Here is a 15,659-nt window from a genome sequence, read left to right on the forward strand (position 1 = left end):
CGAGGGGCGTGGCCTCGCTCTGCGCCCCCGCCTCTCCCATTGGCTGGCGCCGCGCGGAGCCGCCCACGGGCGCGGCGCTGATTGGGCGCCGCCGGCGGGACCCACGTGGGGGTGAAACGCGGGGGGGGAGAAACGCGCGGGGGAAACCCCCGCCCTGAAACTGCGCCCCCCCCGCGGGCACGGGCGTGGGACCGGCGGGACCGGGGGGAAACCGGGGGGGGAACCGGTGGGAACCGGGCTGGGGGTCGGGCCGGGGGACCGGGACCCGCTCCAGGGGTCGCTCCGTGCACCGGGGACTGATCTGTGGGACCGGGGGCTGCACCGAGGGTTGCACCCGGGGTCGCTCCGGTTTTCGTTCGGTGCACTGGGGGTTGATCTGTGGAACCGGGGGCTGCACAGGGGGGTCGTTCCTTGCACCGGGACCCGCTCCGGGGGTCGCTCCGTGCACCGGGGGTCCCTCCGAGGGTCAGCCGGCGCACCGGGGGTTGATCTGTGGGACAGGGGGCTGCACAGGGGGGTCGCCCCGTGCACCGGGGGTGGCTCCAGGGGTCGTTTCTTGCAGCTGGAGTTGCACCGGGGGTCGGTCGGTGCACCGGAGGGTGAACTCTGGGACCGGGGACTGCACCGGGGGTCACTCCGTGCACGGGGAGTTGCCCCGGGGGCGGTCGGTGGGACCGGGGGCTGCACAGGGGGGTCGGTCCCTGGGACCGGGGACTGCTCCAAGGGTCGTTTCTTGCACCGGGGTTCGCTCCAGGGGTCGGTCGGTGCACGCGGGTCGGCCCCTGACACCGGGGGCTTTTGCAGGGGCCGGTTCGTGCACAGGGGTCTGCACGGCGGGGGTCGGTCCGTGGGCCGTGGAACGGTCCGTGCACCGGCGGCTGCACCGGAGGTCTGTCGGTGGAGCGGGGGCTGCACCGGGGGGCGGCAATTCACGCACCGGACCACGGGGGCGGTCGGTCCGTGCACCGGGACCTGCAGGCGGGGGCGGGAGGGGTCGGTGCGCTCAGAGCTGGGGGAAACGGGGACACGCGGGGAGCTCCGAGCGCGCGGGCGGCGGCCGCCACCTGCCGGGGACACACCGGGGACACACTGGGGACACACCGGGCCCGCCGGGGACACACCGGGCCCGCCGGGGACACAGGGCTCCCGCTGTCCCGGGACTTGGGCACGCCGGGGTCCCCTCACTTTAGCCCCGGGTCCCGCGGCTGCAGGGCAGGGCCGGTCCGTGAACCCCCGGGGGTCGCGGGAGGTGCCCACGCCGTGCCTCAGTTTCCCTCGGCCGCGTCCTGAGCTGTATTCCCCACGCTGCCCCCGCCCACGGCGGTGCTGGCGGTCCGTGCGTGTCGCCGCTGTCCCCTGTCCCCTCCCGGTGTCCCCTCGGTGCCCCCCGTGTCCCACCACAGCCATGGCCGCCCTCCCGCTCCGACTCCTCCGATCCGCCAGACGGCGCTGTCAGCGCCCTCTCGATGGCCCCCACCGCAAAGCCTTCTGGGAAGTGTAGTCCGGAAGCGCCCCGCCTTCCCCGCCATTAAAGGAAGACTACATTACCCAGAAGGCTTTGTGACCAGAGTGGGCGGGGACTCGGGGTGTGGGCGTGGCTCGGTGCCGCCAAACCGGGACCGGGACCGGGACCGGGACCGGAATGGGGCCGAGGGCTGGGGGTCACCAAACCGGCACCGAACTGGGCTGGGGGCAACCGAACCGGGACCGGACCTAGTAGGGGGAGCCGAAACTGAGAGGGGTCACCGGACCGGGTCTAGAAGCCCCCAAACCGGGACTGGACTGGGCTGGGGACGGCCGGACCGAGACTGCGGGGGTTGCGCTAGACCGGACCGGCGGTCGGGTCGGGGTTCCCCACGCTCCCGGTGTCTGTGGGGATCCTGTGGGTTTTGGGGATCCCTGGGACCGGAGGGACATAAAGGGACCAGACAGGGATGGAACGGGACCGGAGAGCCCCGCTGGGGATGCTGCAGAGCCCGGAAGGGCTATGGGACTGTCCAGGTTTAGAGCAAATTTGGGGAAGAATCCCCCCAAAGGAGCTCCGGTGGGAAAAGCAGATCCAATCGGCCCCTCCCCCCAACTGGTCCGGGAGGAAAGAAAAATACCTCCTTGGAGAAAGGTGGAAAAAAAAACCCTGTTTATTAAACAATAAGACCAAAACAGTATCAAAACAATGAGACCCCTTGCCACTCTAAAAGAGATGACAAACTGAGAAAACCCCGGGTTCAAGCAGCAGCTCACTCAGTCTCTGATCAGTCTCTCAGTGCTGGAATTGTCGCAGGCCAGGGCCGGCCCAGTGGGCCACAGCTGCAGCTGCCGGTGCTCTCCTGGGTGTTCAGTCCAGAGCAGTTCCAAGAGGTCCAAAGAAAAAGGGAAAAAACAGTCCAGGGAACTTCTTTGCCCCAGCTAGCTAAAAACTAACTAAAAAGCAAAAGAAGAGCTCTCTGTCCCGCTGTCTGTCCGCAGACAGCACAGTCAGGAGCAGGAATGTGGAGGAGTGAGTGCACTGTCTGAAAACAAACTGCGCGCTTCTTCTCTCTCCCCCTTCACTCTCTGTAACACTCTTAAAGGTACAAAGCTTATTATTATTCAACATAAACAGAATGAGACGATTGGGGATAAAAGCATCATATAGTCAACCCAGGACAGGGACAACGGAGGGGCAGCGCCCCTGTGTCCCCCTGTCTGTCCCCATGGCTGTCCCCTTGTCTGTATTCTCTGTCTGTCCATCTGTCTGTATTTCCTCTCTGTCCTCTGTCGCTCCCGCCCTGTCTGTCCACCTGTCCGTTTCCTGTCTGTCCCCCCAGTTGTCCCCTGTCTGTTCCCCTTTCCATCCCCCGTCTGTCCCCCTTTCTGTCCCCTGTCTGTCCCCACGTCTGTCTTCCTGTCTGTATTCCCTGTCTGTCCATCTGTTTGTATTTCCTCTCCGTCCATCTCCTGTCTGTTCCCCTGTCTGTCCCCTTTCCATCCCCTGTCTTTGTTTGCTCACGGAATTGGCAGCGGCTGCGGCCCGGGGGGGTCACCGGGGGGTCCCCGCCTGGGCCCGGCTCTGACGTCCGTCCCTGGCCGCTGCCTGGTGGCCGCTGTGTCCCCAGGGCCGCCGTGTCACCCCCGCAGCCCGGTGACAGTGACAGTGCGGGGCTTTGGGGGGACACAGGCGCCCCGTGTGCGTCACTGCGTGTTTGGGGGTGTCCGGGGTGGGTTATAAAGCCGAGCTGGCACATCCCGGAGCATCCAGGGGATGCAGAACATGGAGAACGCTCTGCTGTGCCTGCTCTGCCTGCTGGGCTCCGGCCTCATCCTGCTCGGCACCCCCGAACCGGTACCGGAGCTCCGGCCCGGACTGAGCCCGCCCGGGCACGGCCGGGAGGAGCCGGAGCTGGTGAGGGGCTGGGGGAGCGGGGCGGGGGGTCCCCAACACCCCCGGGAGGGTTTGGGGCGTTTCGGGGTGTTCCTGTTCCCCCCGTGAAGGTTTGGGGAATTTCGGGGTGTTCCTGATCCCCCCGTGAGGGTTTGGGGCGTTTCGGGGTGTTCCTGTTCCCCCCCATGAGGGTTTGAGGTGTTTTGGGCTGTTCCTGTTGCCCCTGTGAAGGTTTGGGGAATTTCGGGGTGTTCCTGTTCCCCCCCATGAGGGTTTGAGGTGTTTTGGGCTGTTCCTGTTGCCCCATGAGGGTTTAAGGTGTTTTGGGGTGTTCCTGTTTCCCCCGTGAAGGTTTGGGGCGTTTTGGGGGGTTCCTTTTCCTTGGGCGTCCCGGGAATTGGGGGTGCCCCTCTGGAGCCCCTGGGTGTCCCGGGATTTCGGGGTGCCCCTCTGCTCTCCGTGGGTATCCCGGGATTTCGGGGTGCCCCTCTGCTCTCCGTGGGTATCCCGGGATTTCGGGGTGCCCCTCTGCTCTCCGTGGGTATCCCGGGATTTCGGGGTGCCCCTCTCCTCTCCGTGGGTATCCCGGGATTTCGGGGTGCCCCTCTGCTCTCCGTGGGTATCCCGGCATTTCGGGGTGCCCCTCTGCTCTCCGTGGGTGTCCCGGGATTTCGGGGTGCCCCTCTGCTCTCCGTGGGTATCCCGGGATTTCGGGGTGCCCCTCTGCTCTCCGTGGGTATCCCGGGATTTCGGGGTGCCCCTCTGCTCTCCGTGGGTATCCCGGGATTTCGGGGTGCCCCTCTGCTCTCCGTGGGTATCCCGGGATTTCGGGGTGCCCCTCTGCTCTCCGTGGGTATCCCGGGATTTCGGGGTGCCCCTCTGCTCTCCGCGGCAGGCAGAGGCGCTCCGGGAGGTTCTGGCCGAGCTGGGGACGCGGGAGCCGCTGGCGCTGGAGAAGAGGCTGAGCTGGGTGCCCTGGGTACGGCGGGGCTGGGGGTGGCTCTGGGGGACCCCAAACCCCCCTTTTGGAGGGGGTCCGGCCCCGGGGCTGACGGTGTCGCCCCGCAGTGCGAGCGCTGGCAGTCGTGCGCGGTGCGGCGCGGGGCGCGCATCGGGAAACGCTGCAGCTGCCCCCCCGGCACCTCCTGCAACCTCTCCAACCTCAAGTGCTCCTGAGCGAGCGGGGACAGCGGGGGACAGCGGGGGACACCAGCTGCCACCCGCCCGCGACCCGGGATGGACCCGCACGGCACCGCCCGAGCCCCGGCCCGTGGGGCTGGCGGTGTCCAGGGACACATTAAACCATTGGATCCACTCCTGCCGCCTGCTTTTTTGGGGAGATTTTGAGGTTCCCAGCTCCCTTTGCCTCCTGAGGGGGGTGGGGGTCCCATCCTGCTCCCCTCTCTTATCGGGAATTTGAGGTTGGGGCGGGAATGGGGGACAGGGAGTGGGAATCTCATCCCGCTGTGGGAGAGGGGGAGCGGGGATGGGAGCGCTGCGGGGACGGGCAGGGAGCTGAGTCCTGGATCTGAGTCCTGGATTCCCGAGCTGATGGAGGGGGATGGATGGAGGATCCGCGGGATGCGGGGGGCTCATACAGCCCGGCCCGGCCGCATCCTGAATCCCGCATCCAGATTCCAAATCCGCATCCAGAATCTCAGATCCCCACCCAGAATTCAGCATCCCCATCTAGAATCTTGCCCCCCCCTCCCCTCGCCATCCAGAATCCCGCATTCCCCATCCACGACCCCACACCGCCCGCGCGGACCCCACCCGCTGCCCCACCCCGCGCGTTGCCCCTTTAAGGCCCCTCTCTCCCACCTCCGCTCCGCCCACCCGCCTCCCCTTCTGCCCCTCCCATTGGCTGGCGGTGACATCAGTGGGTGTGGTCTGGGCGGTGGTGACGCAGGGGGCGTGGCCAGCGGGGTGGGTGGGGGGCGCCGAAGATGGCGGCGGCTCCGGTGGCTCCGGCGGCTCCGGCCGCGGGGCCGCGCCGCTTCTCGCTGCTCGCCATCGTGGGCGGCGGCTGCCACCGGCCCGGCCTCAGGGCCGCCGCCCTGCAGCAGCTGGAGCGAGGTGAGACCCGCGTGATGCTCCGCGGGATCCTCCGGGACCCGCCCCGCCGGCACCGGGGGAGCCCCCCCGGGGATGCCGCGCTCGGTCCCGTTCGGTTCCGCGGTGTGATCGCCCCTATGGGGATGCTCCGTTCCGCCCCAGCCCGCCGGGATCCGCCCCTGCGCGTTCTCAGGGTTTGCGCCCCGAAATCCCGAAATTCCCAGGATTTGCCCCATTTCCTGCCCCCCCCCCGGGATCTGCGCCCTCTCCTCCCCCTCAGCCGCCTCGATTTCCCCTCTAAAATCCCGGATCTGCCCCTTTTTTCTGCCCCAAAACCCTCGGCGATCTGAATCCTCCATCTCTTTATTCTCTCAAGACCTCCGGGATTTGCTCCTCCTGGATTTTCCCCCTCCTGGATCTTCCCCTTTCCCTGCGCCCCTAAATCCCCGGATCTGCTCCTAAATCCCCGGGATCTGCTCCAAAATCCCCAAAACTGACCCCACATTTTTTAGGGACTCCCCCTCCAGCCCCCACACCCCTCCCTGAGCCCTGCCCGGATTTTGGGGGGGGGTCTCAGGCCGTGACATCCCAGCGGGAGCAGATCCCAAACCCACATTCCCCATTCCATTGTCCCCTCCCTGTCCCAAACCTCAGCGAAACCACCCCAAAAACGGCCCCAAACCCTTGTGCAACCCCGGTTACACCATCCCCCGCCCATTCTCTGGCCGTTACCGGCAGCACCCGGAGCCACCCCAAAAATTTTTTGGGAATAAAATCCCAAAAATCCCTCCTGGGAAATCCTGGAGGGTTTTTTCGGGTGCTGCACCTGTCCCGGTGCTGACAGGTAGCACCAAATCTTTTAATTCCTTAATTGGCACCTTTGAGGAGGCGTTGGCAGAGCTGTTCCATGCCCTGGGGGGTTGGGATTTGGGATTTGGCAGAGCCCGAGTGTGAATCACAGCACAAGGAGCTCACCTGCCGGGCAGGTGTGGGCACAGGTGGGCTTGGAGACACCCCAAAAACACCTTAGAGGGGATTTGAGGAGGGGATTTTACAGGATATTTAACGGGATCAGCTCCAATTGGCATTGTGTGGGGTTTTTGGGGTGGTGCTGGGGGGGTTTTGAGCCCCCCAAATCCCGAATTTTGGTTCTGTTTTTAGGGATCCGCTCGTGGGACATCGACCTCACCTGCTGCAACCTGGACGAGCAGCTGAAGCTCTTCGTGTCCCGGCACTCGGCCACCTTCTCCAGCATTGTCAAAGGTAAAAAAAGGGGTAAAAAATGGGAAAAAGGGGGTGAAAAGCTGCTGGGAGTGGGGGTTGGGATGAGGGACGCTCCCTCCCCCCAGATTTTGTGGGAACAGGGCTGGCTTTGTGCCTCCCCCATCCAAACCCCGTGATCCCCACGTGAGGAGCCGCTTCCTTTTCCAGCGTGGGAAAAATGGGATTTTCCACAGAGGGGTGGAAAGGGGAAAACGGAGCTGGGGCTGCTCCAGTGCCTTTTTCCTCACCCTCTGCTGGGTCCTGGTGGGTTTTTCCTTGCTGAGAGGGGGAAATGAACCCCAAAACCACCCTGGGAGCACCCAGAGAGTTTGGGGGAGTCTCCCCTTCGTGTTCCCTCCCCTCCCTGGGCAGGAAGGACACGGGAAATATTTCCCTGGTCCTTCTTCCTTTGGAAAACCTGGCAGTGCCACCGCCATGGGGACAAACTGGGGGGGCCATGGCTGTCACCCCACAGGTCAGAGGACCCTCCACCACCGTGGGGATGTGCTGGAGACCCTGGTGCTGCTCAACCCTTCCGACAAATCCCTGTGTGACGAGGTGAGCCGGGGTGGGATGAGCCTTGGGGGTGTCCCCACAGTGTCCCCTCAGTGCTGATGTCCCCTCTGTGTCCCCAGCTGAGGAACCTCATCACGGATGTGTCCCAGCACAAGCTGCTGGTGTTTGCTGGGCCCTGTGTGGAGGACACTGGGGAGCTGATGCTGCAGACCGGCTGCTTCTCCCTGCGGGATTTCATCCAGATCTTCACTGATAAGGAGGTCAGGGAAGGGGCCAGGGGGGTTTTGGGGCCGGAGCTGCTGTCTGAGCACATCCAGGCTGGAGCAGCTCCTGGGAATGCTGGCACATCCTCCCCACTGCTCACAGGGCAGTCCCTGCAAGGTGTGGGGCAAAGCTTTGGGGTTTGTGGCAGGAAAAGGGGCAGATCCTAAGGATTTAGGGGAGTTTTGTGGGGCAGATCCTGGGGATTTAGGGGAGTTTTGTGGGGCAGATCCTGGGGATTTAGGGGAGTTTTGTGGGGCAGATCCTGGGGATTTAGGGGAGTTTTGTGGGGCAGATCCTGGGGATTTAGGGGATACAGATCCTGAGGATTTGGGAGGTACAGATCCTGGGAATTTAGTCAGGTAGATGCTGGGGATCTGGGAATGTAAATCTCAGGGACAAATGCTGGGAGTTTGGGGAGCAAATCCTGGGGGTGTTGGGGGGAAGATTCTGGGGGGTTGAGGGGCAGATCCTGGGGATTTAGGGGTGGAGATTCTTGTAGTTTAGGGGTGCAAATCCTGTAGTTTAGGAGGGCAGATCCTCAGCTACCAGCCCTGGGGGTCCACAGTCTCAGCCAGGGTGGGGGGTCAGGGAAAGCCCCTCCTTGGGAGCAGCACCCCAAAATCCCCCCAAAAAGCAGGCAGCAGGTGTGGATCCAATGGTTTAAGGTGTCCATCCTGGTGGGCGATGGGGGTGACCCCGGCGCCCCCTCCCACCTGAAGCTGCCCCTCTGTGCAGGTGGGCGAGATCCTGAGCTCTGCAGACCCCTCGGCCAAGGCCAGGCTGACCATCAGCTGCCCCGATTTCGGGGAGTGGAGGGACTCGGGCTTGGAGCACCACAACCTGCAGGACTTCATCGAGCTGCGCTACAACCCCGGCTGCGTCCTGCCGGAGATGGAGGGGCTGGAGGAGTTCATGGAGTACCTGTCCGAGTCTCTGGAGCCCCAATCCCCTTTTGACCTGCTGGAGCCCCCCACCATGGTGGGGTTCCTGAAGCTCTCCAAGCCTTGCTGCTACATCTTCCCGGGCGGGAGAGGGGACTCTGCTTTCTTCGCCGTCAACGGCTTCAACGTCTTGGTCAACGGCGGCTCCAACCCCAAATCCTCCTTCTGGAAGCTGGTGCGGCACCTGGACCGCATCGACTCCATCCTGGTGACCCACGTGGGCACCGACAGCCTGCCTGGCATCAACAGCCTGCTCCAGAGGAAGCTGGCCGAGCTGGAGGAGGACCCATCCCAGAGCTCCCAGGGCAACGGCGACTGGGCCAAGAACCTCATCTCGCCCGAGCTCGGCGTCGTCTTCCTCAACGCCTCCGAGAAGCTGAAGGACATCCAGGGCGACTCAAAGGTGCTGAAGAGCTGTGACGAGGCCGCTCTGACCCTGCACTACCTGGACAAGTTGGGCATCACGCCCAACCTGCTGGCCCGAGACAGCGGCCCCCGCGCCGAGCCCACCGTGCTCTTCCAGAAGATGGGGGTGGGCCGGTTGGACATGTACGTGCTGAACCCCGTGAAGGGCACCAAGGAGCTGGAGTTCCTCCTGCAGCACTGGTCGGGGAACGGCTTCCCCAAGGAGCAGGAGCTGCCCCTGCAGTGCCTGACGTCGGTGTGCGTGCTGCTGGTGTGGCACCCCGTCAGCCGCTCCGAGAAGATCATCCGGGTGCTGTTCCCCGGCTGCACGCCCCAGGCGCGGATCCTGGAGGGGCTGGAGAAGGTGAAGCACCTGGAGTTCCTCAAGCACCCCGTGGTCACCAAGAATGACCTGAAGGGGACGGCGCAGGCGGAGAAGCCGCTGAAGCAGAGGAGGGCGGAGAGCAAGGAGAGCCTCAAGTCGGGCTCCAAGCTGAGCTTGGTGGAGGCCGCGGCGCCGGCGCCCAAGGAGAAGGCTCCGAAGGTGGAGAGGAAGGAGGTGAAAGCTGGGACCAAGGAGAAGCCAAAATCCCTGGGGGACGCGGCCAAAATGGGGTCAGAAGAGGAGAAAGCCAAGGATGCCCGAGCCAAGCCGGACTCGGCGGCCGAGAAGGTGAAGGGGGACGCGAAGCCGAAGCCAAACAAGGAGAAAGCGGCGCCCAAGAAGGAGCCGGTGGCCAAGAAGGAGGAGAAGAAGCCGCCAAAGAAGGACGAGGGGGCCGAGGCCAAGGTGGAGGCCAAGAAGGAGGTGAAGGTGGTGAAGAAGGAGGCGAAGGCCGAGACGCTACGGAAGGACGCGAAGGACGGCAAGGCTGAGGCCAAGGCTCCGGCCAAGGCTCCGGCCCGGAAGGCGCCGGTCCCGGAGAGCCGCAAACCCCTGGCCAAGGCCGGCAGCATCAAGAAATCCACGCTGAAGAAAGAACCAGAGAAACCCAAGGCTAAAACCGCCCGGAAGGAGCCGGGGACGTCGGACGGCTCCAAATCCTCCTCCCCTGAGGAGATGCTGCCGGAGGCTGAGCGGGATGGCGGGAGGAGGAGGAAGGAAGAATCCACGGATGAAGGCATTGCCACGGCCGACAGCGAGCTGGAGCCGTTATCCCTGGAGAACGGGGGGAACCGGCGCCCGGGGGATCCGTCCTGCCTGGAGAACGGCCTGGAAGACCCCGAGAGCCCCCAGCGCCTGCGCTACCTGGAGAGCAGCCCCCTGCGAGCCGTGTGCCCCCCGTCACCCATGGCCAAGACCCCCAAGAGCGACCGCAGCGTCAACTTCGACCTGACGCCCACCGGGCTGCTCAACCACGGCCCCGAGGGCGCCGAGGATCCCTGTGGGAGCTCCGAGGAGAAGACCCTGGAGATGATGTCCCCGGCCAGCTCGGGGCCGGCCAGCGCCGGCCACACGCCCTTCCACCAGTCCCCGGTGGAGGACGGCGCCGAGGAGCCGGGCACCGGCACCGCCCGGCAGAGCGCGTGGCCGGCGGGCAAGGAGGGCAAGGAGGGCGCGGTGCCGGACAAGCAGGCGGGGTGCCTGTCCCTCAGCCCCTTCAAGGATGATGTCCCCGACGTGTCCCCCACCATCACCACGCCCTCGCTGCCGGCCGAGGTGGGCTCGCCGCACTCCACCGAGGTGGACGAGTCGCTCTCGGTGTCCTTCGAGCAGGTGCTGCCGCCGGTCAGCGAGTCCCCCCCGGAGGATGGGCGGCGATCCCGCGCCTCTGGGGACGCACAGGAGCCCGAGGCCACCAAAGGAGGGCTGTCCCTGCCGCTGCGCCCGTGCCACCACCCGCCCTGGGCCGACGGGGACGCGGCACCGCGGCCAGGCCGCCGCTCGGACTCGCCCCACGACGTGGACCTGTGCCTGGTGTCCCCGTGCGAGTTCGAGCACCCCAAATCCGAGCGGTCGCCGTCGGCCGCCGCCAGCCCGCGGGAGCTGTCGGACAGCGACCCCTCGCAGGAGCTGGCGCCGCCCCGGGGCCGGCCGGGCGAGACCCCCCCCACGTCGGTCAGCGAGTCGCTGCCCACCCTGTCCGACTCCGACGTCCCTGCGGCCACCGAGGACTGCCCGTCCATCCTGGCCGACGGGCTGGAGTCGGACGAGGACTCGGAGCGGCCGCCCCGCGGCGTGGCCAGAGCGTGTGACCCCCTGCCAGCCCCCCTGAAGGACCCGTGTCCCCTCCCTGCCCAGCCCGGAATCTGCATGGTGGACCCCGAGGCGCTGCCTCCCGGCCGCAAGGAGCCCACCAAGGTGAAGAGGACCCTGTCCCGCGTGGGCTCAGCCGCCAAAGCCGAGCCCCCCCGCGTCCCCTCGGCCAACAAGGCCAGGCCTGCAGCCAGCGCTGTAGGTGACAAGGCCAGGCCACCCCTTGGGGACAAGAAGGGACCGTCCAGCAGCGCCTCCAGCAACGCCCGCGGCGCCACAGCCCGGCCGGCATCCGGAGCAGGGCGGGCATCGCCAGCAGGTATGAGCAGGCAGCGAGGGGTGGCACTGCGGGGTGGCACTGCGGGGTGGCACTGCGGGGTGGCACTGCGGGGTGGCACTGCGGGGTGGCACTGCGGGGTGGCACTGCGGGGTGGCACTGCGGGGTGGCACTGCAGGGTGGCACTGCGGTGCACTGCGGGGTGGCACTGCAGGGTGGCACTGCGGGGTGGCACTGCGGGGTGGCACTGCAGGGTGGCACTGCAGGGGTGGCACTGAGGGGTGGCACTGCAGGGTGGCACCGGGGCACTGCGGGGGGCCTGGGGGGCACTGCGGGGTGGCAGCGGGGTGGCCACAGGGGCCTGCGGGTGGCACTGCAGGGTGGCGGGGGGTGGCATGCGGGGTGGCACTGAGGGGCGGCCTCAGGGTGGCACTGAGGTGCATTGCAGGTGGCATTGCGGGTGGCACTGCAGGGGTGGCACTGCGGGGTGGCACTGAGGGTGGCACGAGGGTGCACTGCAGGGTGGCACTGAGGGTGGCACTGCAGGGTGGCACTGCAGGGTGGCACTGCGGGGTGGCACTGCGGGGTGGCACTGCAGGGTGGCACTGCAGGGTGGCACTGAGGGGTGGCACTGCAGGGTGGCACTGCAGGGTGGCACTGCAGGGTGGCACTGCGGGGTGGCACTGCAGGGTGGCACTGCGGGGTGGCATGCAGGGTGGCACTCGGGGTGACACTGCGGGTGGCACTGCGGGTGGGCACTGCGGGTGGCACTGCGGGGTGGCACTGCGGGGTGGCATTGCAGGGTGGCACTGCGGGGTGGCACTGCGGGGTGGCACTGCAGGGTGGCACTTTGGGGACCTCTGTGACTCTGTCCCACTCTCCTGGCAGGCACCAGGCCCGCAGCCCCCCAGGGCCCCCCGGTGTACGTGGACCTGGCGTACCTGCCCGGCTCGTGGAGCGCCCGCACGGTGGACGAGGAGTTCTTCCGGCGGATCCGCGCGCTCTGCTACGTGGTCAGCGGCGATGACCACCTGAAGGAGGGCGTGCTGCGCCCGCTGCTCGATGCCCTCCTGGCGGCCAAGCACCAGTGGGGCATCGACATCCAGGTGGGTGCCCAGCACGGGCTGAGGGCAGGGCTGGGATTGGCTCCCTCAGGGTGCTGGGGGGTGACAGAGTGTCCTCAGGGTTCCTTCCCAGTGCTGGGGGGGGTCACAAGGTGTCCTGGGGGGTCCCTTCCCAATATTTATGGGGTGACAAAGTGTCCTCAGGGTTTCTTCTCAATGCTGGGGGGTGACAAAGTGTCCTTGGGGTTCCTTGTGGGTGACAAAGTGTCCTCAGGGTCCCCTCAGTGCTGGGGGATGACAAAGTGTGCCGGGGGTCCCTTCCTGATATTTGGGGGTGACAAAGTGTCCCAGGGTGCTCCTCCTGATATTTGGGGGGGACAAGGTGTCCTGGGGGTCCCTTCCCAATATTTGGGGGATGGCAAAATGTCGTCGGGGTCCCTTCCCAGTGTTTGGGGGTGCCAAAGTGACCTGGGGGTTCCTTCCCAAAATCTTGGGGGTGACAAAGTGTCCTGGGTGCTCCTCCTGATATTTGGGGGTGACAAAGTGTCCTGGGTGCACCTTTCCATTGCTGGGGGCTGACAAAGTGTCCTCGGGGTCCCTTCCCAATATTTGGGGGGCTGACAAAGTGTCCTGGGGGTCCTTTTCCATTACTAGGGGGGCACAAGGTGCCCTGGGGGTCCCTTCCTGATATTTGGGACATGACAAAGTGTCCTGGGTGCCCCTTCCCAGTGCCTGGGGAGGTGACAAAATGCCATGGGTGCCCCTCCTGATTCTTGGGGAGTGACAGGGTGTCCTGGGTGCCCCTTCCCGGCCCTGGGGGTGGTGACAGTGTGGCCTGGGTGTCCCTACAGGTGACCTTGATCCCCACCTTCGACTCTCTGGTGATGCACGAGTGGTACCAGGAGACGCACGAGCGGCAGCAGGAGCTGGGCATCACCGTGCTGGGCAGCAACAGCACCGTGGCCATGCAGGACGAGACCTTTCCCGCCTGCAAGGTGGAGTTCTGAGGGGGGCACGGCGCGGGTGCCACCCCCTGTCCCTCCTCTTCCTCCTCCCCGAGCCCCCCCAGCCCTCTGTGAGCCCCCAGAGGGGAGGGATGGATGGGGACACCAGGGATGGGGACACCAGGGTGACATCCCCGCATGCCCACGCTCTGCACCCAGCCCGGGGAGGGGACAAGGGACCAGCTGGGGACACGGGGGGGGTGGCAGGATGTGTCCCCCTCCCCTCCCAGCAGCGGGGCTGAGCCGTCCCCCACGGGCAGCTCGATGGAACAGGGTAAATTTTGGTGTTTTGTTGGGTTTTTTTTCCCCCCTTTTCCTGGATGAGCCACAATCCCCCCCCTCCCCAAAATACCCTCAAAGTGTTGGGGGAGAGGTTGGGTTTTTTTTTTGGGGAGGGGGCTGGATCTCCCTTTTGGGGGGACACAAAGCTGGGACAACCTCGGGGTTCCCATCCCTGCAGGGGTTGGGGTTCTGGGGTTGTCCCTGCTGTTTTGCCCCACCCCAAAATGCTTTTGCCCCCCCCCCCCAAAAAAAAAACTTCTGTGACCCCCTCCCCACACCCCTAAATTGATTGTAGCCCCCTCCTCACATGCAGCATCCCCTCCATTGGGCTGAGACCTGCCCAGCTCGCTGCACTGATGGCCCTTCCCTCCCCAACCCTTCCCCCATAAAATTTTGGGGTGGGGGATAGACAAAGCCACCCCCCAGCCCCTCATTTTTTGGGGGGGAGTGAAAAGCAGCCCCCCCACATCCACCCCCACCCCCGAGAGCTGCAGAAAGCTGTTCAGAACCAAACGTCACGTGCAATTTTTAAGGGGTTTTATGAGCTGAGAGCACCAAAGGGGGGTCAGGGTGGAGTTTGGGGTAAGGGGGGGACAGAATGTGACAACCCCCCCCCCCCCCAAAATTCCCCCCCCCCCCCCCGGGACAAACACTAACCTGTTTTTGTAGGAGGCTCCTCGATGGCTCTTTTTGTAATGACTTTTTAAGATAAAACAAAACAGAAAAAAAAGACAAAAATCGTGAAAACTGAAGAAACCAAACCTTTTTTTTTGTTGGTTTTTTTTCGGGGGGGTTATTTATCTTTGCTCTCCCCCCCCCCAATAAATGCCCTTGGGGGCTTTTACCTTTGATTGTATTGTCCTACAACATGTTCGGGGAGGGGGCACTGAATGTTTCACCTTTAGTGCTTTATATCATTATTTTCTCAGCTGGAAGGGTTGGAGGATGCTGGGGGGGCGTTTTTTGGGGTGGCTGGGGGGGTTTTAACCCCCCCACAATCACCCCAAACCCCAGCCCCTGCCCGTGGCCACCGGCACACACTCCCCGTCTTGCACGCCACCTTCCCGTTTGGCAATTGTGTGGAAAATGAGCATTAAAGAGGATCATTCCCAGTGGATCTTTGTCTTTTGGGTTTTATTTTTATTTTATTTTTTTGGGGGGGGTCCCCAAAATGGATTTGGGGAAGGGGTAAAAAGGATGGGTAGGGCTCGGTCTTTGTGAGGTTTTTGGGGTGGGAAAGGGATTTTGGGGGGGTTTTTTGGGGTGGGGGGGTGCAGCTGATGTTGGGGGATTTGGGGGGGTCCGGGGTGTTGGATGGGGGGTTCAGAGGGGTCGGGGGGGGGGGGGATGCGCTGCGGTGCGGCAGCGCCGAGGCTGAGGCTGGATGCGGGGTTGCCATGACAACGCCATCCCCATCCCCATCCCTGCATCCCAGCCCCGCCGCCCCCGGCCCCACCAGCAGCAGCAGCGGCAGGAGGAGGAGGAGGAGGGGGCTGCACCCGCTGCCTTCAGCCCCCGCGGGTTTTGGGGGGATTTTGGGGGATTCTGGGGGGGTTTGGAGCCTCCTCGGTGCTGCAGGGGGGTCCCTGTGCTCAGCCCTGTGGGCAGCACGGGGCTGGCAGGACCAGGGGACAAAACCCCCGTGCCCACCCCCAAATTCCCCTTCCCACCCCCCCCCCAGCCAATCCCAAACCTCCCCTTCCCCAAAATCCCCTCGTTCCCAGCCCTTTGCTCCAGCGGGGCTGTTTTGGGGAGGGGGCTCAGGGGGGGTTCAGGTGTGACCGCCGGGCTCGGGGCTGTCCCCAGGGCTGTCCCTGTCCCCCAAATCCCCTTCTGAGCCCCCCACTCTGCTCTGACTGGTCCCAGTGACTTTGAGTCCTGGGGAGGGGTCTCAGAGGGGGCTTCTCCGGGGGACACTGCGGGGACGGTGCGTGGAGCTGGGGAGGGGTCTGAGCCCCCCGAGCCCACCCGCGCTGCCGCGGTGCCCCCGGCTGGGCCTGGCACTGCCACCCGGGCGCGGTGGCACCTGC

General features: G+C 65.1%; 2 protein-coding genes across 2 annotated transcripts; both read left to right on the forward strand.

Moving 5' to 3' along the window:
* Positions 1–2,927: 2,927 nt before the first annotated feature.
* Positions 2,928–4,676, forward strand: LOC135458842 (cocaine- and amphetamine-regulated transcript protein-like). Its single transcript, XM_064734246.1, has 3 exons — positions 2,928–3,382; positions 4,257–4,340; positions 4,430–4,676. Exons 1-3 carry the CDS (start codon positions 3,242–3,244, stop codon positions 4,535–4,537), a joined length of 333 nt encoding a protein of 110 aa, XP_064590316.1. The 5' UTR covers positions 2,928–3,241; the 3' UTR covers positions 4,538–4,676.
* Positions 4,677–5,289: 613 nt separating this feature from the next.
* On the forward strand, positions 5,290–14,746 carry MAP1S (microtubule associated protein 1S). The gene is made up of 7 exons (XM_064734150.1): positions 5,290–5,437; positions 6,578–6,679; positions 7,155–7,237; positions 7,315–7,455; positions 8,195–11,321; positions 12,168–12,385; positions 13,195–14,746. The coding sequence occupies exons 1-7, from the start codon at positions 5,308–5,310 to the stop codon at positions 13,348–13,350; spliced, it is 3,957 nt and encodes a 1,318-aa protein (XP_064590220.1). The 5' UTR covers positions 5,290–5,307; the 3' UTR covers positions 13,351–14,746.
* Positions 14,747–15,659: the final 913 nt, after the last annotated feature.

Source organism: Zonotrichia leucophrys, chromosome 28 (assembly GCF_028769735.1).
Source record: "Zonotrichia leucophrys gambelii isolate GWCS_2022_RI chromosome 28, RI_Zleu_2.0, whole genome shotgun sequence".
NCBI lineage: Eukaryota > Metazoa > Chordata > Aves > Passeriformes > Passerellidae > Zonotrichia > Zonotrichia leucophrys.